This window comes from Centroberyx gerrardi, chromosome 8, assembly GCF_048128805.1.
Source record: "Centroberyx gerrardi isolate f3 chromosome 8, fCenGer3.hap1.cur.20231027, whole genome shotgun sequence".
NCBI classification, from domain to species: Eukaryota; Metazoa; Chordata; class Actinopteri; order Beryciformes; family Berycidae; genus Centroberyx; species Centroberyx gerrardi.
The window spans coordinates 7782766-7810052 of NC_136004.1; the positions used below are offsets into that span (position 1 = coordinate 7782766).

Below are 27287 nucleotides of genomic sequence, written 5' to 3' on the forward strand. Positions count from 1 at the left end.
ATGGCTGCCTTCTGTAGAGGCAGACACCGGTGGAAAAGGACTAACTGTTTTCATATTTTGACAAGAAACCTGACAGGTAACATTATGTTATTTAAATCGGTGAACTTAACTTCTTCTCAGGTACATAAAGAATTTCCTGGCTCGTTGTGTTAAAAGTTCAAAGGTGAGCTAAGTTAGCTAAGCCGAGGTGTAGCCAGCCAGAACGTTACCCCGAAGTCCATTCAGACACCTGTCACTTTGATGTGTCCTAGCTGGTATACACCGAGTAATATATCTACCCGGTGTGTGCCGATAACCAAAGCAACATTAAATTGCCTGATTTTTTAATGGAGCGTGACGTTCTCTCTATACAAGAGAGAACGACACACGGTTAGTTAATAGATGATGTAACTGGTGTGACATAAACTTGAATCCTTCATGGCTGTCTGGGAATCAAAATATAATGTCCTTAGCTGAGTTAATGTCAGCGTTACACTCACAAGGCAGTTAATAAAACCATAACGTTATGTTTGATATGAAAACACGGTCGGTAATCCAACTGAAGAAGTGATATTAATACAACACAGGTTCATAACTATATTTAGATAAACATCAGAAACTATAATAAACTATATTAGGTAGATATAGTTATACTACTCCTACTACTACTCTACTACTAGTAAAAGAATGACTTTTCTAATTAATCATTCAATGTCCTCATACAGGGAAATATGACTATGACCTGGTCGTTATTGGTGGAGGCTCAGGGGGGCTCGCCTGTTCCAAAGAAGGTGAGTTTCTGGCTCATCTCCTGCATCAAAGAATGGACTTTCTCGAGGCTTTGCAGGGCTTAAAGGCAATAGTATACACTGCAGGGCAACCTTTTAGAAAACTAATGGCCAACAGTGGTCATTTGATCAAGAAGTTACCTCAGCATGGTTGACATTGGCCTAATTTTATAGTGTCAACCTCCATGTTCATGAGAGCTACATTTGAAGAACCTGCTATCATAGCCTGATATTTGCACTACTATGCTTTGCACTGTGATTTCTATGCAGTAATACCCTGACAACATATCCATTGTTTACAGCGGCACAGTTGGGACAGAAAGTTGCTGTTTTAGACTATGTGGAGCCATCTGTTAAAGGTAAAATAATTTTCTCTGAGGCTGCTGTATCATCCGACTACAAAAAGTGACTGAACACTGCATATGGACGGGAGATTCAAAGACGCTGTTGATGAGTATTCAGGCAATGCTTTTCCAAACAGGTACCAAGTGGGGCCTTGGTGGCACATGCGTCAACGTTGGCTGCATTCCTAAGAAGCTCATGCACCAGGCTGCTCTGCTTGGCACAGCAGTCAAAGACGCTAAGAAGTATGGCTGGCAGATCGCAGGGCCAATCTCCCATGACTGGTAGGCCTAACCTAACAGTAACATATGGCAGTGGTTCATCTATTGTGGGAGATTCAGAGACAATAATGATCATATAACATTAAATGAGTGGCTAAACAGCACCATCTAGTGATATAACTGCAGTAGGACATATAGAGACTGCCTGCAGTTCTAAAATAATTCTTTCATGACAACTTTGATGTGATTGCTATGTTGTTTTTCAAGGTACACAGAGAGAGTGCATTCATCTTTTGCTCCAAACTCTCCACTCACTGCATGTATAGGTTTTTGATGTTAATTTTTAAGAATACAAACATCAAAAGGGAGAAGGAGCCCACACACACACCAGCCAGTTGAGGCATCAAGCCTCAAAAAAAGGACATTAAGAAGCTGAGTAAGTAAAAAAATAGTTTTAATTTGACATGGTGCAAAAACAAAGAAAAGAGCATGATGGCCTTATGGGCTGAAACTTTTGCTCAAAATTTTATTTGTTTGTTCAGAGAAATACTTTGTGTTTGCACCATGTCAAAATAAAATACCCTTTTTGACTACCTCAGCTTTTTAATGTCTTTTTGTTGAGGCTTGATGCTCTAACTGGCTGGTGTGCAGACTTTTGGTTGTGAGTTCCTTTTCTCTTTTTTGAACTATGCCTTTGAGCCAATGCACCCCAAGTAATTAGTCGTGCCTTAGTCAACACAGGCACAGTCTCCAGTAGCAAGTGTTTTTATTCACATTTTTAAGAAGATTCACTCTCTAGCCTGAATTTGATCAGGATTGCATGTTGGCTGACAGCAGTCTGGTACAGTACTGTGGTGCCTCTTGTGTGTGTTTCCAGGGCCACCATGGCAGAGGCGGTCCAGAACCATGTCAGGTCCTTAAACTGGGGTCACCGGGTTCAGCTCCAGGACAAGTGAGTGACACAGACTCCATTTATTTTATTCCAGTGCTGTATGTTGCAGTGACATGTAAGGTTAGACCAATATCGGGTTGATATTAGCCTTTAATGAAATATCAGATACTGGCCACTAGTCATGTGATCCACTGCCGATATGATGGAGATTCCTCTCTGACCACAGCTACATAACAACAGTCTGGAAAACCTACAACCAAATTTTATTTTCCCTGTCCATATTATTATTTCAGTTAATCTTGAAGAATGTTTTCTTGTAAATTAATTCTTCATTTAATGTATCACAGAGGTGCAGTGACGGCGTAAATGCTGTTTCAGAGGCTTTTCCGCCCTGACAAGAATACAATTCTGGATAATTTTCACTGAATACTTGTAATGTATTTGGCATGAAAATGAAAAAATGTACAGATATTGAATATAGGCACAAAATATCAGCTTCAATACAAAAATATTGGTATCGGTTTTCAATAACCTTTTCAATAACATCTTTTGTCTCACTTCCCATTATATCCTTTCAAAAAAATGATGTGTTTTTTATTTATTTGTATTTATTTTTTTGCTCATTCTCCTGGTTATGAGACATTGCTGAAGGCTGTACATGCGGTTGCAGCTGCATGACTGATAAGCGAGAACCACATGTTGATTGAATGGCTAGCTGCAGGGTAAACAGGTGTTAACTTCTGTCTGGATGTGCCCACGCTCAACCAACAATACACTGCTATGCAACGGGAGCCTTCGCATGGACTCGGCCTATTAGAAATGGTTCTGGCATAATTTAATTTAATTTTAATAAGCAATTAGCCATGACAGGTCGTGCTTTGCGGTGATTTCAGAACAGCTGAGAGGCATCGTTAGGAATGATGTGAAGCAGAGGTAACGCGCTGGTGTAATAAATTGTAATAAAAAAGAACACAGATGTTCAGTTCACCTTTTATTTTTAATCAGTAATTAAATAATATTAGTTAAATGATATTCTTCCGGAAAGCAATATAGTTATACTATTGGTATGAATATTTAAATTGACAGTTTTGTGGGCATAGATGTATGGAAAGAGATTAGTGCCAGCAGAGATTGCATTTGAATTGCAAAACACTAGCTAGTTGAAGTTTTCTTGAAGTCTCATTTCTGCACTTTCACTTTCGCCTCCTTTTGGTTGGGAACTTGTTTACTACCAGCACCAGTACGCTCTCCAACGCTTTTGAATTGAACTCATCTGCTTTTCCCAAGTCCCTGGATGTGTGTCTCTGAGAGCTCAATTTCAAATTAGAAAGCTGAATTTGAAATTATAGTTGAAACGGTTCAGTATGAGCATGATAAATTCACATTTATACAATTCAAATGCAGTCTCTGCTGGCACTAATCTCTTTCCATATGGTTGTGTGTTTATCAGGTATTCTAAAATGGATTTCAGTCTAAACTGAGGACTGGCGCTGCCCATTCAATAAAGTTAATTTTAAAGAGTCAATGTATGATAGACATGAACTTCAAAGAGCGTGATGTCTGAAGCACTATACCAATGGTTCTCAAAATGGAAGGGGTTTCAGGGGTTCCTCCATGCAGCAAAGTGGGGAATAGATTCATTTCACTATTGTTTACTCGAAAATGATTCCCAATTAGAGTATGTACAAGAATCATAAGTTTCATTCTCACTATATCTTGCTGCATCACCAGGAGCAACCAGCTGTTTGTCCTCTGTTTTGCAGGAAGGTGAAGTATCTGAACATCAAAGGAAGCCTGGTGGATGAGCACACAGTTAAAGGGCTGACCAAGGCAGGGAAAGAGGTGGGGTGATCATTCATATAAAGGCATTTATTTATTTAACCAATTAGTCCTGCTGAGATTGAAAATCAAAAATTGGCATACATACATTGACTAAAATACAATAAAAATTGCATCACTTATTAAAACACATTTTTATTGACTTACTTTTATGTAATTGATTTTTTGTCATGTGGTGTTTCCTATGTATTATTTAATCTTATTTTATATATTAATTTATATTTTTAACCACTCCTCTTTTGAGTGTAATTCCTATTTTTTATCTCCTCCCTATATATTTTACAATCTTGTGTTTGTCTTCCCATAAACACTTTGTACGCCCTGCTTTTAGATAAGTTTAATATGCTTCTTCTTCTCATTAATCTTATTATAAGTTGAAGTGCAAAATCCAAATTCACCAGATCAGCGCTAAAAAGGTAGTAGCAGTTGAATTTTGCAAACAACAACGACCAATAACAATTCACGACCCTTTGGTTCTATGTAAACTCATATGACTCATATATGCACAGCCGCATTCTGGCTGAGAGCAGTGTTACCTGTTTCAGTCACTTCAAAATGTTTTCATCGCTTTAAAGATGAATACAGTTTTGTGGTTTTGAGAAGGATCTGAACCAATGCTGTTACTCTTCCAGATGATCCTGACCACCAAGAACATTGTGATTGCAACTGGGGGACGGCCCAAATACCCCACAAATGTAAGTATCTTCTTTCCCCCGACACGATTCCCTCTCTCTCTGTGTGCCGTGCCAGTGGACAGACGGGTGGGAGTAAACAAAGTAGCTGATACCACTGAAGAAGAGTTGGCAGGCTATGATGGTATTCGTAAGCGTCACACTGGTCGGGGCAGGCGTACAAGCTTTTGAACACTGCTGATAACCAACTTCATAAAGTATTACAGAGCTAAGCGCTCTCTCTTTGATACGTTTTCCATTATTGATGGGTTCGCTTTATGAATAGACTGGCAAATGTGACAGTGTTGAAAGTGTCTGCCGCTTTATTACAGATCCCCGGAGCGATGGAGCACGGCATCACCAGCGATGACATATTCTGGCTGAAAGAGTCGCCCGGAAAAACGTGAGACGCCCTCCCCTGCACGCGCACACACACACACACACACACACACACACACACACACACACACACACACACACACACACACACGTTAGATAGGGATATCTATGGCCGTCAATCTACATAGAAATACAGTATGCTCTTTGGTGAATGCGTTTCTCCAAAGCACCTTTCCATACTTTGAGTGTAGGGTTAGACCGATATTGTCCTTTTATTAAATTTATCAATCAGATATTGGACAGTCAATGTCATCCACCTCCGATAGGATGGATATGAGGCAGTTTCATTACATATTTAATGTATAATTGATTATGCATGAGTATATATTATTATTATCCTAGGTTTAAGTGACGTTTTAGATCAATTTAGATGTTTAAATGTTGTTTAGAGACATTTATTCTTGCCCTGCCAAGCATAAAATTCTGGTCCTTGTAATTTTTTACTTTTTGACATGAAAATGGATATAGATCTATAGGATATAGATATGATCCCAGTGGGAAACCCCTTACCCTGGTATTGTTGGTGCCATGCTCTACATATTAAGCTACACAGGGAATTGAACCCCTACCCCTGGCAGTATTAATGCCCTGCTCCACCCTGTGTTACCCAGCTCGCTGACACGACATGCACCTCTGTCACGCACTGTAACCATTCAGCAGTGACACGTTGTTTGCTTTTCGCTCTTCCTGTCATCCTGTCCTCACCTCATGACTCAGATTAGCGGCGTGCATCCTGACCTTTACAGAACAAGCCCTTTAATCCAGCCATTTACCTCCTGTCATCACCTGGTTAATTGGTCTTTCCCTGATGTTTCCTCCCGGCGCAACCCAGACACGATGACTGGCGGTTGTGGTGTGGCTGGGCTGTGGCGGCTGTGTGCTCTGTGGTGACGGATATGAGGAAATAATTATTCCGATATTCAAGCCGCATATGAATCTAGCTTGTTTTCACCTGGGGCAGAGATTTTTTTTTATTCTCTCTGATTATATTGTTTTTTTTTGTTTTTTTTTTTAAATGCGGGTTTGGATTATTTTGGCTGAACATTAATCCTGGTGTATTTTTGAAGGTGTGTGTGTACACTGCCTTACTCCAACTTTCTGTCTTGTTTAGGATCATCAATTTCTCTATAATTGTTCTGTCAAATCCCCCTGCTTTGACTTAGGTATTCCAACAAAGAATAAGTCTGCTGTTCAGCCGTTTGACCACTTGGTGGCAGTATGAAATCATTTATAGTCCGCAAGTCCTCATCTGTGGACTGCTGACCTACCTGCTCGCACTGTACTGCATAGTGGAACAAACCATCCTTAAACAATTACCACTGTAATATTCACCCACTCAACAAAACATCTTTGTATGGGAAGCAGAATTATCCACTCAGAAAGACCACTTGAGACCAGGAAGCCCTTTGATGTGAGTGGGACGGCTAGTGGGGTCCTCTGCCCGCCCGCAGGCTGTGAGGGCTTAGCGTTAGCATTAGCTTCCTCCATAGGCTTACTAACCTACGTATGCTAGCAGGAGCTGCTGCTGGTGTTGTTGTGCTGCAGAGCTGTCAGCTGTGCAGGTGAGGGCTGAGAGGCTGTTTCTGCAGGCGGGGCTAGTGGGGAGGGAGGGGGTCCAGGCGAGTGATGGGTGTCTAATGGGCCTCGGAGCACGTACACAACTGAATGACAGATTCAGGCCCCGGGGCCTCAGCCCGCAGGGGGCCGCCATCATCACGCTATCAGGGGAAACCACTGAGCACGTGCCAACAGGACTGATGGATGCTGGCCCAGGGTTAGAGCGATGTGTTGGTTTGCTGATATAGTGGTCTGATATTGACCTTTTATTAAAAATCTGATATTGGCCGGTCATTGTCGTCCACTTCGAGTAAGTTATTGGATATGGTGCAGTTTGTTGGATTGCATATTTATTGTATAATTGATCAACATTACACTGGTTGTCTATCAGAAGCCCTCAGCCTGGGTTAATTCTAATTCAAAATTTTGATCGGATTCCACACTGCTATGTATGGATGCTGTTATTATTGTTAGTAGTAATATTATTATTGTCCTGGGTTTCAACAGCGAGTTTTAGTGTCTTGTGGTCTAAATGCAGAGGCTTTCCCACCCTGCCAGGAATAAAACTTTGGAGGAAACAGTGAATTCTTTTTTTTTTTTAAGTAATTTTTTGGCATGAAAATGGTCAAATTTAAATGAATTGAATATTGGCACCAAATATTGGTAGTTTCAATCCAAAAATATTGGTATCAGCCTTCAAAAACCCATATTGGTTGAACCCTACATTTGACTAACCTTCGTTACAGTGTACACACCTGTTAGTTTCACCCAAATCTGACAGGACTCAACTGTAACCTGTGGGCTTGTGTCAGCTTGGGCTGAATTTCACACTTAATTGCTCTGGTTTAGGTCAAGCTTGGGTTTAATATTGTTGAAAAATGCTGTTATTGGCAACTCAGTTACAGTAAAATATTATCAGTTTCAGGCTGTAGTCAGGTTTGAGCTCATACAAAGTGCCTGGCCTAACGTTTTCAGTGCTGAGCTTTGAAGTGTTAATACATGTATGTGGTGTTATCAGCCAAACATGAATGGACAAAAATAAAGTCTATAATCAGGGTTTTACATGGTTGAATGGCTGTTTTGAGCATCCTCTGTGTTACATTTTCATGCAGTCCATGTAGCAACTTTGGCAAGGCCAAAACAAAACAATGGAAGTTTTACTGTAAAATATGTGGTCCATTGTCTTGTCTTTGGCTCTGAAACTTTGGTCCAACTGAAATGCTTTCAGGGAGTGTAAGCGACATTTGATAAAAATATAAAAATTTGACTCTCCTTTGCCAAAATACCCCATTATTGTACACCACCCAGTTTCTAGCCAGACACACAGGAGTATTCAGATACACAGTGTCTCTATCAGTGTTGGGGCTGCTCAGAAACTGCCCAAGGTTAGCGGCAGCACACCAATAACAAAACTCCTTCCTCGGGAGTTGTGGCTGCAGTGAGGCCTTGGCTTGAGATCCCAGCCAGGTGCTGCCTCTCAGGCATGCGTTCAGGAGCCAAGCCTCAAGAGTTTTATCATGTTTTTGTTTGTTATGTGGATGGCTGCTTGTCAAATTTGCCACCTCCGAGGGGAGCCCAGCTGGGCTGATGTAGTGTGTCGTATGGGACGTGTACCACACATTTGGACTGACCAACCTCATTTCCCTTGAGTCAATTTTTGGCTGTTTTCTGCCAGTGCCATCTCCAAACAGGCAGCATGGCTGTTTGGCACAGGTAGGGGAAAATCAAAGTGGGGAGCAGGGAACAGATTGACATATTTCACTATAGACTCTTATTTTTTGCCAACGTGATGACAAAGATGTGCACGCACTTTGGCAACGGAAATGGTGTTAAGCTGCAGTCGATCTCCTGAAGATACACCGACTTGGCTTACTCTACACATTGAAATCAAACTTTTAAAGCGAACATGTCTTTGATGTAGCTCTTGCATGTACAGTTGAGTAGATGTAATGTCACAGGTTTGATTCCCACAGACACCACCCATGCTAAAAATGTATGGATTCATGGTACAGGAAGGTAATTTGGATTCAAGTATCCTGGTATGTAACATGGATATCAATCATGGTCCTTATCATGGTAACGTGAATGCATATGATGACTTGTATGCTCCTAATTTCCCCATTTGGTGTATATGCTAGGTTTCTCCACTGATCCCTGTATATATCTGGCCACTGAACATAAGGCCATGTTGCAATGTCTTCCATCCATTCAGTAACTGCATAAGGATCTTGAGGTTGCTCACTGTTTGACACAGTCAGTGTGTGTAGGTGGCATGCCCTGTCTTTGATACTGAATGCCCTTGCATACTGTAGCTGGATAAACTATTGGACTCTTGGCAACTATTGGCCATTATTTCTGTTGCCAAAATGTGCCCGCATACCCATAAATGTCACCATTGTTTAACTGTAAAAGGGTCTATAGCAAGGTCAAATTGATCAACTTTCAGCTGGAAACTGCCTACAGACTCCAGACCACTGTGAAGTACACTGAGGAAGAAGAAGAGCTAGGGGAAAGGAGACAAGTGTCTCAGTGATGAAAGTGTGGAATCAAGCTAAAGCTCCTTGCCTAATCTTCTCTAAGCCGCTGCACAATACGCGCTAAGTGCAGCTGTGCATTACACGGACATGGGGAGAACGGGTATTGGAGCTTTTAGTGGATAGCGTTAGCATGTACAAGGGCAGGATGTGCCGCAGGCTCCCCAATCTGTCAGGTGGGGGAGACCTAAGGATAGGAGGTCCGGGTTGGGGCGGTAAAAACAAGGGAAAGAGGGGCCTCATCCATGCGGGTGACGGGCTTCACTCAGCGGGCTGATGTGTAGACTTGAGCCCTGAACACGGCACACCCCATCCGCAGGGATTAGCCTAAACACTAGCAATTAGCCCTCCTCAACGCCACGGATCTCAGGGCTGGATAACAAGTGTGATTTACCTGGACCACACACGCACATATGCAGCGACGCCGCAAGTGCACATACAAATACACACACACACACACACACTTCTTTTTGTGTCTACATTTTCTTCACACTTTTTCACTTCCCTCGGTTATGAAGTTTTGTAATTCATCACCTTCGTAATTCTAGGATTCAAAGTAAACATTTTTAGCCTTGGATTTGCTTTGTTTCATTTGGCCCAAGTGCATTGTACAAAACGACTGCCGTATACAGTACCTGTATTTTGATTGTATTGTTATTATTTCTGCTAAAGAGCTTCTCTTTCTTTGTGTTTTGCAGGCTTGTGGTTGGGGCCAGCTGTATCCTTTTGTGTGCCAGTGAGCCTGGCTTGTAACTGGAGCCACTGCATAGTTTGCTGTAAGAGTCCAGGAGTGTGGTAAATAGTTGAGTGATGAACTTCTTTTGCCCCAGACTTAATATTGTGATCAGACCTGTGTCAAATTTGCGAATAATTTTTCGTATTTGTTTGCCTCCTTAGGGTACCATATCAGTGAGATTTACAGCATTGAGACCCTAAATAAGATTGTCTGTCAAAGAAAACCTTCGTCCCTGTGGTTGCCTGTACTTTCTGGCACCTATATTATTCTCCTATGCGGCAAACCCAAGCAATCTGGTAAATCATGATAAAACAAACATTAAGAATTCTTTGCAAATACAAGACCTACGTCTGGTTTTGATGCTGCACAACAATGTTTTCCCCCTCTTTTAGCCTCTTACTTGGTGTGCGGGAATGATTCCACACATAAGTTGCTATATGCTGATCCAGTACATAAAAGCATTGTAATCCTGAACTGGTGTTGTTCAGACGTGGCTCTGGAGTGTGCAGGGTTCCTGACAGGCATTGGCCTGGACACCACAGTCATGGCTCGCAGCATTGCCCTCCGGGGGTTTGATCAGGTACTGCTCTCCCTACCACAGTCCATTGCTTTTCCTTCTCTGTCAGCTCATCTCTTTGTAAAGCTTATCAGAACTTTAATCACTTTAATTGCCAAGTACAAAATGTACAGGGATTGGCCTTGGTGACGTTGGTGAAGAGACGTATTCACAGCTACAGATTTTCTCACTGCATACTGACACATGGTACAAGGACAACAAAGATCACTCATACAGGGAAAAGAGACAGTGCAAGACATAATATGGATGGTACTAGACTACACATGCCACTCTATATATATACTTTCTGTAGCTATACAGCTTCAAGCTGCATGGCATACACTACGTTTGCAACTGTAGAGGAAATAATGGCAAGAAGTTATGCTGAGTAGATTGAGATGCATGCGTCATTTATGGTGTAAATTTAGGTTGTAACAATAATACTTCATAATGGAACTTAAGCCATAAAAGTTTTAGTTTTTGTAATCTTCAAAGGTGGCTATTATCTCCTTTTGGTTTCTGCAGCAAATGGCAGGTCTAGTGACAGACTACATGGAGGCTTATGGGACCAAGTTTGCGTGGAAGTGTGTCCCCAAGAGGGTGGACAAGCTGTCGTCAGGAGCCCTGCAGGTGACCTGGACCGACACCCAGACGGGAAACGAGCAAAAGGACACCTATGACTCCGTGCTGTGGGCTGTTGGTGAGTCGGGTGGTGTGTGTGTGTGTGTGTGTGTGTCAGGTTCAAGGTCAGCTCACTTTCAATTTGAAACAGAAACTTTAATTCACGTGATGATGGAGAATGTGATACTTTAACAATCTGCAGTTGAGGTAGAGTCTCTCTAAACACTAAGCCAGCTTGCTGCCCTCCTGCTTCGATAATAGTGACAAAGTCTCTTGTATAAACTGGATATCAGAACCTCTGAATTATGAAGAAAATCTACTTCGTGAATTGATTTAGTTGATAGTGAATTGACACCAACCGGGAATCACCAACAATTGCTTTTGAAGCGCCTATACAGCAGTGAACTCTTTATCCCCTATTTCAAAACCCTATCCCTATATATCCCATGTCCCAGTACCACCCATACCATTTTCCTCTGATGTAGCAATACATCCTTGTAATATAACGTTGGTGTGACTGCTTTCTCCCTGCCGCCATCAGTTTCATTGTCATCCTCAATAGAGTGCAGCGTCAGCAGATAGCAGAGGAATCAAGGCTGAAAACAAAGTAATAAAGCCTGAGTGATGGGAATGGCCAGGGGAAGCGTTAATCACCCAGCGCTGACTCTCTGGCTCCCTGACTGGAGAGGGGGCAGGACGGGGCAGGATGCACCCAGGCACAGGGTCACCGCGTTCCCCTCTTTGTTCTCCCTCCCTGGGCTTTCCTGCCCATGCCAGCCCTGCGGAAACCGAGCCTGCATCTGTCACTGCCATCCCTGCCCGCGGTCCCCTGCCTGCCCGTACCACCGGCCCTCCTCCTCCTCGTCTATCCATTCTTTATTCTATCGTTTCATTTCTCCCATTCCACCAGCAGCGTGAGGAACAATGGAGGGGACATCCGTCGAGGCCACAGCCGCCGGTTTATTTGTGTTGAGGTGGTCCCAAAGACGATGAGGCGCTTTCGAAAAATCTGACTACCAAGCTTTTCCAGGGTCCCACGTCAATAGCTTGTGCCTACTACCCCAGACTGCTTTACGTGAGTGTGTGTGTTGGGGGGACAGGGAGGAGGAGGGGGCCTGTAGCGTGTGACAGCGACAAGGATGTGTGTGACCCTGCAGCTGAGATGACGTTGTTTCCTCCCACGGCTGAATTCCCACGTCGTCTCAGCCATCAGCCGCAGCGTCGGCCATGGTCAAAATAGCGTGCGACTGGTGGTGAGAATGATATTTGCACTGAGTGTATGTATCAGTAGGTGCTTTGCCGTGCGTGAGATGGTGCAGCCGGTGCATTTCCTATGTCCCTTAGAGCCATGGCTTCTCTTCTCACCCAGGCTCAGTCAATAGTGCTCTTGACATTTTGGGACCTACCAAAACAGGCACACAATCTATCAAGTACACTGACTGCTGCAAATGATCCACCAAGGATTTCTTTTTCTCATTATTTCCAATGGAAAGGATGAGCTGTTGGCCCAAAAGTACCTCGAACTTTAAGGCATTTCGCCTTATACCAAAACAGCGTTGCATTTCAAAAAGGCGTTCAGTAATTTGCATAACAGCAGCAGGAGCCACAACTTGTGCCTCTGTGTTAGTGCTACTAGCTAAAACCTCATGAGCCTTCAGCCTGCTATATCCATGATAGCCTGACCTTGTCCATACTGTCATTAGTGTTGTGAGTCCGTGACGGCGAGGCCTCTCCTCTTTGATGTGTACATGCAGGAGTTACAAGACTACAAGACCACTTCCCTTTACTGTGACCTTACACTAGAGGCCAGACGGGGTCCCAGGCCTCTGCGGAGGTATTAAAGGCCAGAGGGGACCACAGGGACCGTACCACCGCCGTCCGCCACATCCTTCTCCCCCGGCCCCTGCCTCCCTCCACCCTTCCCCTGGCCCGTCCTGGCCTCGGGGCCGCTCCCATGTCCAGGTGCTCCCGCAGAAACACACCAGGAAACGGCACATTTCCACACTTCCTCTCCGCATGTGGACAGTGGGCACATTAGTCTTCCTCCTCACTCCACTCTCCAGTACTTGGGGATGTGATTTTTTTTTCCAGGTTATTTGGACTTTCAACTCCCATTTATTTCTAATGGGAGATTACTGTTTTCCTGCCTTTTTTCCGGCTTTTTTCTGTTCCTGATTGCATCCCTGAGCACTGCTCTTCTATGTCTCTCAGCCCCTGTCCCACTCGAAGGTTTTACAAACACTAAATTACAGTGGGATTGCCGAAGTATAAACGCTTTGTTTTATACCTTATTCTTATTATAGTGATGTACATAATAGGGCTGATACTGAAGCACCGAACACTTGGAATTTGGGCGATTTTTTGGAATGAACACATTTAAAGATTAATATCAGCACAAAATGCATTCAAAAACCAGTAACTGTCTAACCCTAGTACATAATACTGAACATATGAACCAATTGCTCTACCTCAATTGCCAATTACTTTCAGTTTCAGGTGTCATTCTCAATTGAAACATGTCTGTCATTATTCTTATGGCATAGCATATTGCGCTAAGCATTTGTGAACACAGATGCTAAACTTTAATGTTATACAATACAAGGCCTAGAGTTTCTTGGCTTAATGACATCGAAATTGACGTTAGGAACTCACTGGATATTTGTTGTGGCTTTTACACCAAAATTAGCTTTTATTATTATTAATAATAATATAATAACTTTGTTTTGAAAAATGCTGTACAGATAAAGAGACAAGGAAGTAAAACAGAGGTAATCAAATCAGGCAAGAGCACAAATTGAAAGCCAAAAACAATTTGAACAAAGCCGATAAAAGTCAAAAGAATTAGAACAAAGCTGAATAAAAGCAGCGCCAAAAACAACAGAAAAAAATGTAAGACTAACAAAAACCACATCAGGAGAATGAAACAAAAAAAAGGTTTAAAGGGATTTAAAAGATGGCACAGACTCTGCTAGCCTGAGTTCCTCAGGCAGGCTGTTCCACAGCAAAGGGGCTCTGACTGAAAGCCCGGTCACCTTTAGTTTTACGCCTGGATCTAGGGACAGCTAGAAGGCTGCTGCCTGATGATCTCAGGCTGCGTTCAGGCTCATAATGGGTGAAAAGTGTCCAAGACATAACTTGGGGCTAGACCTCATGGAGCCTTAACAGTAAGATCTTCAAATCAGTTCTAAAATTAAAAATCTGGCTGCACAGTTGCACCAGTTGCTAATGGTTGAGGGAGCTTTTGCTTAGACAGGAGCAGAGGGAGTTACAGTAGTCAAGGTGTGATTAAATAAAAGCATGGATTACATCTGATAGCAGTGCTATCAGGTAAGAAACATAAAGAGAAATTAATTCTGGATACTGTCGGTCACCTTTTCCATCTTTTTCAAATCACTCTCTGTGGAACTTTGCATACAGAGGGGCATTATAGATTAGGGTGTGGATCAAATGAATCTGTAATTTCTGGCTATATGGATTATGTATTATGTATTCCTCTTCTAAGTGACAGAAACATCTTTTGTCATACACTCATGCCAGAGAAATAAGTCTTTTTTTCTAGAGCCAGTTAACTCATCATTGATTTGCATCTTAAAATCCTTTTTGGCGTGAAACAGAAAGCGTAATCAATTTTTGGCAGCCTGTATAATATAAAAAAAAACGTCTTCCCCCTGACATTTCTCCCCCCTTTTGTCTTTGTTCATTTGATTGATCAGATAAGCGTCCAGCTCTCATTTCAACTTGTGGAGGTTTTGTTGTGGCTAATTAGCCTAGCGGTCTGGAGGCTTCCTCATAATGTCACAACAGGCTTTGTTCAGAGTGGCCTATCTGTCGGAACCCTGTATGTGTGTGTGTGTATGTGTCCGAGCTCCGACCAAGTCCCTTATCAGCCAACCCACTGTTGTTGTGTCCTCGCCACACAATGGAGCTGTGGTCGCTCATACAGCTCAGTGACTGGAGCTACAGACAGACAGGAAAGGCCAGATATGTAGAGAGAATGTCTATACTTAGCAGTAGGGTTTGACCGATATGGCTTTTTGGTGGCAGATACAGATATTTTTGCATTGAAGCTGCTGATAGACAATGTTTTATGATATTCAATATCTTTAAAGTTCTCTATTTTCATAACAAAACCGACAAGTATTCAGTGTTTCACCTTCAGAATTGTATTCATGTCAGGGTGGAAAAGCCTCTGAAACAGCATTTAGACCATCGTGTGACACTAAAACTCTTTCAATGGCAGGGAAATTCTGGGATAAATTTACATTAAATGAAGAACTAATTTACAAAACAAATGTTGAACAATTGGATGAATAAATACAATGAGCAATAAGTCAGGCTTTACAGACTGTTTTTATGTAGCTGTAGTCAGGGAGGAACCTCCATCATATCAGAGGTAGACAACATTGACTTGCCGATAAGGCCAATATTGGCCCGATATATCGGCAAAACCATATCGGTCTAACTCTACTTGGCAAGAGAGTGTAGATATCAAGATGGTTAGCTGGTATGCTGCCTTAAAAAGTTCAATTTATTGGTGTGTGTGCTTGTTTTAAAGACGACTATGACATTTTTACTTTATGTGATAGTGTGTAGGGGAGAGAGAAAGGTAAGATGGAAGAAGAGAGGGGGGTGACATTGGATAGATTTCAGGAGTCAGATTCATACCCATTTTGATTACAGTACATTTAATGTGTTTTTAACAGTTCTTTTTGTATGCTCCCTGTACTTTTCACTCAAAACACAGTTCCTTTACACAGTGGTTTTCGAGAATGAGGAAGTTTAATTTCACTATAATTCACTAGAAATTACCCCAATTACAGCATGTCTAAGAATGACTATGGTGTAGACAGTTATACAATTCATTACTAAATCAACAACAACAGAAATCTTCCTATATTGTTGTCCTTGGGACTAAACCTTGTCAAATGGGGCTTTGTGGCCAAATATGTAACTATCTGGGGGTCTGACCTCAGCTTTTGGGAATCAGTCCTCGCTGCCTATCTCCCCCTCTCTCCTTCTTTCTCTACTCTCTCTGTCCTCCTCAACCACCCATGCTGCGGTAATGGACAGGTCCCTGTAGCCCCCAGGTCTGACTTCGGCGGAGCGGTGGGGGGGGTGGAGTTGTTCCTCGGCTCCAGCCAGGAAAAGGGTCTCGGGGGTTTGTTATTCTTGCTGTCCGATAGCATCTACGTGGGTACCTCGGGGCCTGGTGTTTATTATGCTACCCAGGCAGGGAGTGAGGAGCTCTGGAGAGGGGGAGAAAGGGGGTGGGGGTGGGGGTGCATGGTCCATCTCCATGGCGACCGAGTGTCGACAGCATCAGTCAACCGTCCCCCAGGAAGTGGCAGAAATCGCACCTGGGGGGGGGGCGGGGGCGGGGGTTGGGGGTCCCACGGGGCTCATGGGATATTGTTTCCCAGTTGCTCATCAGTTTCTCCTCTTCTCCATCCCTCCCTCCTTCCCGGCCAGGCAGGTGTTTTCTTTTCTAATTGTAAGATAAAATTGTATCTGTTGGACAGAGAATGGAGGAACAGGGTTTTAGTAGGTAGGGTTCGACTGATATGGGTTTTTGAAGGCTGAAACTGATATTTTTGCACTGAAGCTGCCAATTGCTGATATTTTTTGAGTTTTTAAGTTGGACATTTTTACACCAAAAAGTTAAAACCATCATGTGACACTAAAACTCTCCACTGAAACCCGGACTAATGAAATTCTTTTAGATGGGTTAGCAGCTCCTTGAAGCAGGGTGAGGCAGGTTTCACTGCAGGTTTTACAGGCTGACACCCATGAAGGTGGATCAGGAAGGAACCTCCATTGTATCGGATGTGGATGGCAATGACTGACCGATATGTGATTTTTGCTAAGCCCTTGCCCGTTTTAAGCCCCACTCGTGTTCCAGCTGAATACCGAGTACTGTATGTGTTAGGAACACTGAACAGATAACCTCCCTCCCTCCAGTATCCATGCTTTTGATAACTCTTTTCTAATTCCTGGATACGATTTTCTGTGTTGGACGGGGAGTGGCGGGACATGCCTCAAAACCCTGTGCTAGCGTGCCAGCTGAATGGAATGTGTTATGAACACTGTACAGAAAGCCTCGCTCCCCTCCCACCCCTCTCTCTCTCTCTCTCTCTCTCTCTCTCTCTCTCTCTCTCTCTCTCTCTCTCTCTCTCTCTCTCTCTCTCTCTCTCTCTCTTTCTCTTTCTCTCTCTCCCGATGTGTAATGTAATATTGACCCTGTGCGGTTTCCTCCCCATGACCCTAGGCAGAGCCCCCGAAGTCAAAGCCCTGGGCCTGGACACGGTCGGCGTGCAGCTCAACAAGGAGACGGGGAAAATAGTTGTGGGCGCCGACGAATCCACCTCAGTGCCCAACGTCTACGCTTTCGGTGATATCGGCGAGGTAGGTGTCCCAGTCGACACCGCTCTGACAGCAGAAACAGCCCTGATAGACATCGTAGATACGCCACCACACAGCAAAATTGTCAGTGTTAATTAAACTCGGAGAGCGTAAAAATCAACGCTGTGCCAGTGTTTACAGAAGTCCACACCCATCAGAGTTAATTTAACACTTTTTTTGATAGTTTTGAACAGCCGCCCCAGAGCCATGTCAGCTCTGTGAGAGGACAACCAGCTCTCCAATCAACACCTGTCAACTCCAAATAATTGTCACTGAAAAATCATCACTTATAAGCATTGGGAAATTTGCTATGCACTATCACATAAAATCCTAGTACCTCTAATTTTAGTGATTTGTATGTTTTTATTTGATCTGAAGGATTACATGGTCCTTCGTAAGTAGAACTTGTTGACTCTTTAGCTAGTGATGTAGTGGTAAATAAAAAAGTGGGTAAACTATGACCTCCAGTCAGTGATTACCATAAGGTAAACAACGACCAATATAAGCAAAAATCAATAATATTTTCAGAAAAGCATTGATTTATCCATTTTTCCCTTAAAGTACCTTATTCCCATATAGCTTACATCAGTTTGATACCACTTACTAAGATATGTGCTATGAATTTAGGTCATAAATAATACAACACATGTAAAAAGGCGAGTAAACTCTAACCCACAGATAAAAAGGCGGGTTTACCCTCCACCACATCCCTGTCAAGGCCGATGAAACTCATTCAAAATCCAATGATAGACTTCCAAAATGCACGGTCGCCAACCTGAAAGCAAGGCTGTTTTTCTACATGCATAAATGACTTTGCAGATGCATGGTGGTTATCCAACAGCAGGGATATGTGTCCAACAACTACTTGCTGAACACTGAATGTTACGCGAGGCCCTTCTGAGCCAGCCGTGTTAATACTAGTTCTACCTGCTGGATATAATGTCAAGTGTTGTTTTTTCACCGCGACCAGCTGTGCGCTTACTTCCTGCCTCCCAGGCCTCATGACACACACTCGCCGTTTGAGTGACGCCTCGCTTTGATGAGTCGTGCTTCGCCCCGATCTGTCTGTCAACTTTTCACGGCAGCGGGAGGCTTTTTAAGAAAAGGGGGGGGCAGGGTTGATATCTCCGCCGATGCGTCCAGCGCTTTGTTGTTTTTTCTTCTCATCGACAAATGGAGACACCTACAGAGTGCCAAGAAAGACATTAGAATGACGCAGGCTGTCTGCCGTGTAAACAGTAACTGGAATACCGCTGCGTTTGCACACACACACACACACACACACACACACACACACACACACACACACATATGCAGAGCTGCAGGAGATGTCTTGGACAACAGGATGTGTGGTGATAATTTAACAGGTTGCTGATGGCTTAAGTCATGCTTTTAGAATTGCCCCGCAGCCCTACTATTTCCTGTACTGTGTTTTTGTGTGTGTGTGTGTGTGTGTGAGAGAGAGAGTGTGTGTCTGTATCCATGTGTCTGTTTGTTTGTCTGTCCTGGCACACATCCAGAACCACTTCTGTGTGATAAATTCAAAAACACAGTGCAACAGAAACTCTGATAGCTTTTTAAGTGTGCTACCCTGTTTAGAGGTTTAGCACTTTCTACTCATTGTCAATCACTGACTCACGGCCTAGTGGTTTGTGGGTATTTCTGCACTGTGTGTGTGTGTGTATGTGTGTTTGAGAGAGAGACTTGGGTCAAATAAAATTTTTAAAACACCAGTGGGTGCTCTGATGCTGTAAACCCTGCACTTCTCTTACTGCAAGCTGGTTAAACAAACATTAAAAAATATTTTTGCAATGGGTCTAGTGTGTGTGTGTGTGTATGTGTGTGTGAGAGAGAGAGAGAGAGAGATGCTGAAGTTATTGATGTTGTCCTCTGGTTCCAGGGTCGTCCTGAATTGACCCCTACGGCCATTAAAGCGGGAAAGCTCCTCGCCCGCAGACTGGCTGGTCAGAGCACTGAGCTCATGAACTACGACAACGTAAGACATCACACACAGTGACATACACATACACTAACATACACACACTCACACACACACACACACACACACACACACACACACACACACACACACTGAAAGGCCATTGACCGTAGCCCTGTGCCCAAGACAAATTTCCCCTCCGGGACAATAAAGTTTACTCTACTCTACAATAATGTCCCCCCATCTTTCCACAGCCCGTGTCTACGTGGTCGTTTGAGGCTATTGTTTTATGCCTCTGTTTGAGGCAAATTAGAGCCATTCCTGGTGCATTGTGGTTGGAGTCCCTAACGTACCGCCCCACCCTGCCTCCATTCCCTTTTCAGTGTGACTCATAGTGTGTAACAGCCCACTCCCCAGCATTTTCCAAAATGCATTTCTGATGACAGACATATTGCCTTAAAAGCCTATTGTTTTTAGACTCAAGTTTATAGTCTTTATAGGTTTTTTTTTTATAGTGTATTGTGTAAGTTATGTTTATTGTTTGTGGGTTGTGGTATTCACTCTGTGTATGTGTATGTGTATGTGTGTGTGTGTGTGTGTGTGTGTGTGTGTGTGTGTGTCAGGTGCCTACCACAGTGTTCACCCCTCTGGAGTACGGCTGTGTGGGTCTATCTGAGGAGGAGGCTGAGAGCAGGCATGGCAAAGAAGCTTTAGAGGTAAGATGTGTCAACATACAAACCAATATATACTATACTTCACACTCACTGGTGACATATGATGAACTTGGCTCCAAAATTATTGGAAAAAAGAAAAATTGACGCCTACTTTTACAAAGTGACTTATGGCTTGCTTTTAAAATTATGGGTTGTGTTAAGACCTTTAGTAACAAAATAATTCTGTTTTTTCATCTGTGTTTTTGAGGTGGTGACCAATGAATTTCAGATTGCAACATTTTTCCAGAATGTAGCCCTTAATATGTTTACAGTACATTGCTTTTAGTGTTACGGTTAATCCCCTTTCAATTGACTTATGTCAACATGGAAAGAGAAACTGCTAATCCCCTAATAATGAGAGAGCAATCAGAAGATTCTCAGTGATTTCTTCATAACTTCCTGACGTAATTGAACTGAATGTGGATTCACCCCAACTCTGATCGCTATAGGGAGGACTTGGATAAGATGCATGTATTACGTTTGAGTTTTATACCATGAAAGTGCATGCATGTGTGTGTTTACACACGTGTTTCCTCATACAGAAGATACTGTATGCCTCTTGCTGGATGCTTACAGTACCACACAGCACAGTACAATATAGTACAGTACTGTGACTGCACACATTTTGTAATAAAAACTCTTAAAGTGCCCATAATGAGTTTTTATTACATTTCTTTTATTACATTTCATACAGTTATCACAGTATGAGAGACTACATGCCTTGCTCAACCCATTGAGCTCCACAGGGAATGGAGCCCCTAACCCTGGCAGTGACAGTGCCTTGCTCTGCCGCCGTCAACCTACATAAAAAGTAGAGCGTCTAACCCCTAAACACACAGTCTGAGACACACATACAATGGAAAGGCGTGCAAGTGTGCATTTTCCACGCTTGCGTACGTGCGCGGCGGGCCAGATGCTAGCCAACACCTGCACCGGGCCGACCTTAAATGGTTTAGCAGGCGAGGCGGGGCTCCTCGCCGTGATTGACAGGTGAGCAGGAGGCCTGATTGAGGTGTGTATGGGGTGATGACAGGCGCTGGGAGATCTGAGGAGGAGCTGCAGCACCGGCCCCCGACAGCTGCATGGTCCTCACGACTTGTGTCGGCACGCTCGCTCCCAATATAAAACACACTGCACACAGGTCTCCAGTGAGGGATTCGAAATGCATCGCCAGCATGAGCAAGCTCTGGGATTTTTATTAGATTTTTACACTTACACTTTGATTAAAGTGGTGCTCATAAGGCTTTATAAGCACATTGTGAGTGAGTGATAACTGTTAGAATCTGATTATGATATAAAAACACAATATACAAATTAGGGGGTTGAATAATTTACGGGGCTATGACATTAAATTTAATGTATTCCGATTTTGTCAGATGATTATATTACATAATTTTATCTCTGCTTCTAATTAGTTTATTATCTGCTTATATTCCATCATAATGCACTTCGAGTCATGAGTCTTTTTTTACTCATTATGTTATTGGCTTATATTTGTTTTAATTTTATTGTCTGGAAAGCACATTTTGAGATGTACCGTGCAAATAAAACTTACCTCCCCAACAGGGCTGCTATATTCTGTTTAGGAAACTGGATACATCACTGAGCAAAATGTGTACAAGAATTGGAGATCCTCATCACTGCTGGAGACCTCCTCAGTGTTTCTGTTGGCAACTTTATAACCGGTGCTAGTTTAAGCAATAACCCACAAGAGGCCATGTTTTACAGTGTATTTACAGCATTGTTAGGCATGATACAAAGTCAGAGTAAAACCCTGCTGAGCTGTTCTAAAATCACTGTAAAGTACTGCATTGATTGGCTTATTGCTTTTGTAAAATGGCTTTAGGAAGAATGCTTAAAATGTTCCACAACTATCCATTTTATAATACGATTTTTTCTGCACATTTTCCTACACGTATATCCTTTACAATAAAGTAACAGTTGGTATAAAGTGTTTGTAAACCAACTCCCCTGTGTGTGTATGTGTTTGTGTGTGTGTGTGTAGGTCTACCATGCTTTCTACAAGCCTCTGGAGTTCACTGTAGCTGAGCGGGATGCCAGCCAGTGTTACATAAAGGTAGGAATCAACCGCGGACCAGACAGCCCTTTGGCACAGAATTTTTTTCTAGGAGCACATTCAATCGGCATATTATACAATGTTTAACTAGGAATTTAGCATATTCCTCTGAGATGCACACACATAAATATATGTAAATTATGTCAAAGGACAGGAGTAGCCAGGACTCCTGCTCAAGGAGACTTTGAAAGGGATGGACTGCAGAGATGAAATGGTCTGTTTAACCACCAGGCCATCTTGCCAACCCCTGATGTGTTCATCTGTGGTGTAGCAGAAGTCTGCTTTGGGCTGGGTGTAACCAGCCACTTGTGCTATTCTACCAGCCAGAGAGATAGATATGTTCCTTAAACTTGATGGTCGGTTGGACAAATATGCCAGCCACAGCCCAAAGAAGATGAGGCACCTCCTTGGCTCCAGCTCCTGGGTGTAAATCTGGCTTTCTCCCCCTGCCTCAGGTGGTGTGTGAGCGGGGCGGAGACCAGAAGATCCTCGGCCTGCACTTCACCGGTCCGAACGCTGGAGAGGTCACCCAGGGCTTCGCTATGGGCTTCCAGTAAGTTCCTCCCAGCTGTTATAATGAAAGCATGTAACAGATACAAACTCTTATCTCTCAGTCTAGTTGCAGTGCGCTGTCCTGGGCCGGATACAACTGGCAGATAATTCCTAGTTTGTTTAAGATAAGATGAATTTAAGGCTAAATTGAGCATTTTGCTGTGTTTTCACACCCCATGGGAATAACCATCGGAACGACTTGATGGTAATACGCAATGACATGGGAATGTTCATGCCACCAAGATGTGATGATTGACGTTTTCTGTAGGCTTTGGTTGCTCCTGATTGGCTTTTTCACGTTTAACACACATGCACTTAGTGAGTGATACTTTTGATTTCATGTTTTACAACAAACCAAACATTGCAATGTCAACCACAAACAAAAAAAATTCAGCAAATAGTTGTGTCCTACCATGGCATTTTAAAGATTTGTGATCACAAAATGGCTTATGTGATGAAAATCATTCATATTGTTGATTTTATTTGAAATGAATTTAATAGTCACACTACACTTGACTACAGGTATTGAATGGTGTTTTTAAGTACAAAGCTTGTATCTTTCGTCTTTCTCTTTGCAAAAATTAAACTGAATAGACTTTCAAAAACTGAGACTGAACTCAGCACACATGCTTTAGTATCACCAACACAGTACTGCAAGGGTTAAACCGACAACAGGGATACCCAAACTTTTTCAACACAAAGGGCCAAAGGCCAAAACGAAACATGGTGGGCCACGAGACAGTTGTTGATTATTTTGAAATGTAACAAGAAGGTATTAACTTTCTAGGTCTTATGTCTTCATGGAGTTTGTTTATATGCCTTGTAATAAGTAAGTGATCTCAAATATGATTAAATCGGAATATCTTATCACCCGTACGAAAGGCTTAAAAGAATGTTGTTGAGGCCAATTCTGGCCCGTGGGCCCTAGCCTTGGCAGCTCTAATCTATAAGTTATGAATTAGTAAAGCGCTACTTCTACCAGGTGTTTTGGATCAGTAGGACGCCCAAGTGTATCTGTAAAACATGTCATATATAAAATTTATAGCAGGGTGTTTTGTCAGATCCTCACACAAGACACAAGCCTTAGTTCCAAAATGAGATGCACACCATGTGGAGGATAAAAATACTCAAAAAATGACTTACTCAACTTACAAAATGATTGATAGCATGAAGTCTGACAGTCAGACAGTCAGACAGTCTGAAAAAATTATAATAATACTACTACTTTATAAAGGATAGTAAGTAACTTAAGTCCTTGATTAACAAATACTGTTTCCAATGGAACTATTCAAAAGTATCTCAGTATCAGTACTTCAGCATACAGACCCTGTCATAGAAATAATGAAAGCCAGTGGGAGCAGAAGCACCATGAATGACCTCTGTGTGTGTGTCTGTGTGTCTGTGTGTGTCTATCTTCCAGGTGTGGGGCCACCTATTCCCACCTGCTGGAGACGGTAGGGATCCACCCAACCTGCGCCGAGGAGCTGATCAAGCTCAACATCACCAAGCGCTCCGGCCTGGACGCCACGGTCACCGGCTGCTGAGGTTAAGCCGCCCGGTCTCTGAACCCTAGTGAGCACACAGGGTCCCTCAGTGGTATTAGAAAGGCGTTAGTTGGTGTCCACCTATCTGCCTGCTCTCTCGTCATCCTCTGAGTTTAGTGCGCTCTCTCTCCCTGTCCTTGTCCGCCTCTCTGTGGCCCCAAAATGGCCTCCCGGTTTCACAATGCTCTCAGGGTTTTTCACCGCGCGTCCTGTGCGACTGGGTCTCGTCATAGGCAGTTCATGCAGGTCATCACGGGTGTGCTGTTGGCCAGGTTAGTGTCACTGACACGTCACGTGATAACCAAGAGAATGATTATCCCATATACACCCAAGTTGTGTGCGTACGCCCTGAAAGCACGGGGTTATAGATCCCGGTTAGTGAAAGCCCCGGCCGCAGAGCGAGCGTCCTTTAAATAAACAGGCTCATCCATCAGGATTAGGGCCCGGGCTCGGGGTTCTGTTGAAACCGTACGAGAGACGCGGACCGGGCCCTAACGTTTTTCTGAATATATATTCTGCAAATATTGTTGTTTCTCTGGCTGTACTTCCTGTCCATTAGTCTTGGAGGTGACACATACCGTACTCCTCCCCCCACCCCACCCCATGACACTGATGGATGGCCCCGGGGCCGTCGCTACAGCGTCACCGCCCCATTTCCCATGGACACACACAAACAGTCGGTGGGCCGCCTGTCAGTCAGCCGGCGAGACCTGGCCAGAGAGCCCGGCTTGTTTAGAGCCCTCTAAGAGTCCAGCGAACCCCCAACCCCTCCCCACCCCAGTCCTCCTCCTCCTCCCATGCCCTTCTCCTCACCAATGCACAAAGGAATACAGTGGGACTACAATAACAGGCTCTGTCGGACGCCTCAGCCCAGGCCGGGGCAACCCTACCCCTCCATGCTAGAGCCGTGGTGAAAACTCTGCTCCAGCTGCAGTACTCAGCCTCACCCAAAGGTGGCACTATTGCCCTCCAGTTCTCCCCTTTGCCAGCCAAGAAAGCAAGGAAGGAAGGATAAGGCAGTCAGTGGATAAAACATAAGCCTGAATACATTCAGGGTGCACATTTAATCCCTTTAATCCTTATAAAAGATATGTGCTTTTGGACAAAGTTGGAAAGCAGACTGGCTTTATGGGTGCCAAACTGATAAGGGTTATCTGTTGTGTATTTACATGGATGGCGGGTTAGCCCTCAAGAGTCATCGCCCTCAGAGATAAGGCAAGTTGTTTATTTCAATAAAGCAGTAATCGACCGCTACAATTTGCCAAAGTACTCAAATATTCAACCTGTTAGCTGTACTGCACATCCTCAGCTAATCTTGGGTTTATTAAGCAGTGGAGGAGAAGGAGGACTGTGAGTAAAGTGGGTTGCTACAGATATACGGGGGGGGGGGGGGAGGCCGCTGGGCCTAGTTTATTTGTGTTTGAAGTCTAATCTGCCTGACCTGATTAATGATCCTGACGAGGGGAGTGACAGCGTGCTGGGAGATGGAGAGAGGAAAGAGACAGGAGAGGAGAGAGCACGAGAGAGAGAGAGAGAGAGCGAGCGCTACCAGGTTTATTTGGACCTGGGCCTGAGGAGAGAGAGCGGGGACGCTGCCTGGTTAGGGAGGGAAGGAGGGATTCCTGTGTGCTCTGTTCAGGGCCGGGGTGCTGACTGAAGGACCCTGACCTCCGCTCAGCAGGAACAGCTTGACTCTATCACTCGGAGCACAGAGGGCTCACATGCTCCAGCGCTGCACGGCAGGGGCCCGGGGGCCGGGGGTGGGGGAGGGCGGGGTGGCCGCGGGCGGGGGTGGGGTGGGGGGACCAGGGCCAACCAGCACGGCACCGAGCGGTAGCGCCGTGTTTGCCCAGGGTAATTGAGTCTATATTCCTGCGCTTAACGAGCCACTTCAGAGACCCCAGGCTGGGCCCAAGGCAGTGTGAGGGAAGTCATTGAGGCGATCGGTGTAACAGTAATGTCTGTTTGCTTTTTACCCTCCTGCTTCCTCTCCGCCTCATCTGCCCTGTTATTTCACTTACAGTACGGCTGCACACACGCACAAAATGAATCAGGATTTTTGTCCGAATAGTGTTTTTTAATGAGATATCCGTCTATTTCGAGTTTGTTTTTTCATTCATTGTTGTCGATCAGAGTGCCTCAGCCTCAGCCGTGCCCCCAGAGGTCAGGGTTCAACTTTCAGGTCGACCAGCTAATGATGACTTGCACTAAAACCCAAAACTGGGGAGTGCAGGTCTGATGTCACCTGGTCACCAACTTTAGTTACTGTAAATAGAGGAGTCTAATTTGCCATAAAAGCTTTGTTATACATAATTTATATGTAAAGTAATAACATATTGGAATGCACTGTCACCATTAAAATAATTATATCCACTGATTGAGTGCTTGTAGGTGTTCTTTGTATGCACATATGTGAATGCATGGTTACTAGCGTGTATGTGTGCATGTATGCGCATGCATAGTACGTGTGTGTATATAAAGAGTTATATTTCAAAATGCTATATCCATGTTGGAAAAACAAAATTTGTTTACTCTCACTGAGATGAGATAAGATGAAAGCAAGCCAAATTATAATAGGATACAGTAAAGAATTTTTTTTTCAATGCATTCTAAACATATTCCACAATTCCAACTTTTCAGGAACATATTAGTATAAATGTATGATTGGGAGAGTTAAAAAAAAAATCACAGCATTATGAGGTTGTGCAAAATGTCAAAAATAAAGGGTGTGCAATTGAACATACTGAGACTAAGAAACAAACTTAAACTGTGAGATAAATCTAGAACCATTGACAGTGTTGATGTAAATATGCATACCTCTCTGGATCAACACGGTTCTACCTCAAAATATGCTACATGGCCCAGCCCTAATATTAAGCAGTGTTGCATGTGGGGTGGTCACACTTTGACCCCCGGTCGTCTCTGCTG

General features: G+C 43.6%; 1 protein-coding gene across 1 annotated transcript; it reads left to right on the forward strand.

The window, feature by feature from the left end:
* Positions 1–26100, forward strand: txnrd2.2 (thioredoxin reductase 2, tandem duplicate 2). The gene is made up of 17 exons (XM_071911365.2): positions 1–76; positions 705–770; positions 1070–1126; positions 1249–1393; positions 2208–2282; positions 3986–4064; positions 4694–4756; positions 5065–5135; positions 9921–9940; positions 10447–10538; positions 11040–11214; positions 17401–17537; positions 19435–19530; positions 20097–20189; positions 22192–22263; positions 22719–22816; positions 24236–26100. Exons 1-17 carry the CDS (start codon positions 1–3, stop codon positions 24357–24359), a joined length of 1539 nt encoding a protein of 512 aa, XP_071767466.2. The 3' UTR covers positions 24360–26100.
* The last annotated feature ends 1187 nt before the right edge of the window (positions 26101–27287 follow it).

Excerpts from the sequence above, each read along its gene's own strand:
- txnrd2.2 (XM_071911365.2), top strand. The coding sequence starts at position 1 with ATGGCTGCCTTCTGTAGAGGCAGACACCGGTGGAAAAGGACTAACTGT. Across the intron at positions 1,394-2,207 it reads GGGCCAATCTCCCATGACTG|GGCCACCATGGCAGAGGCGG; the intron begins GTAGGCCTAACC and ends GTGTGTTTCCAG. Across the intron at positions 19,531-20,096 it reads AGCTCATGAACTACGACAAC|GTGCCTACCACAGTGTTCAC; the intron begins GTAAGACATCAC and ends TGTGTGTGTCAG.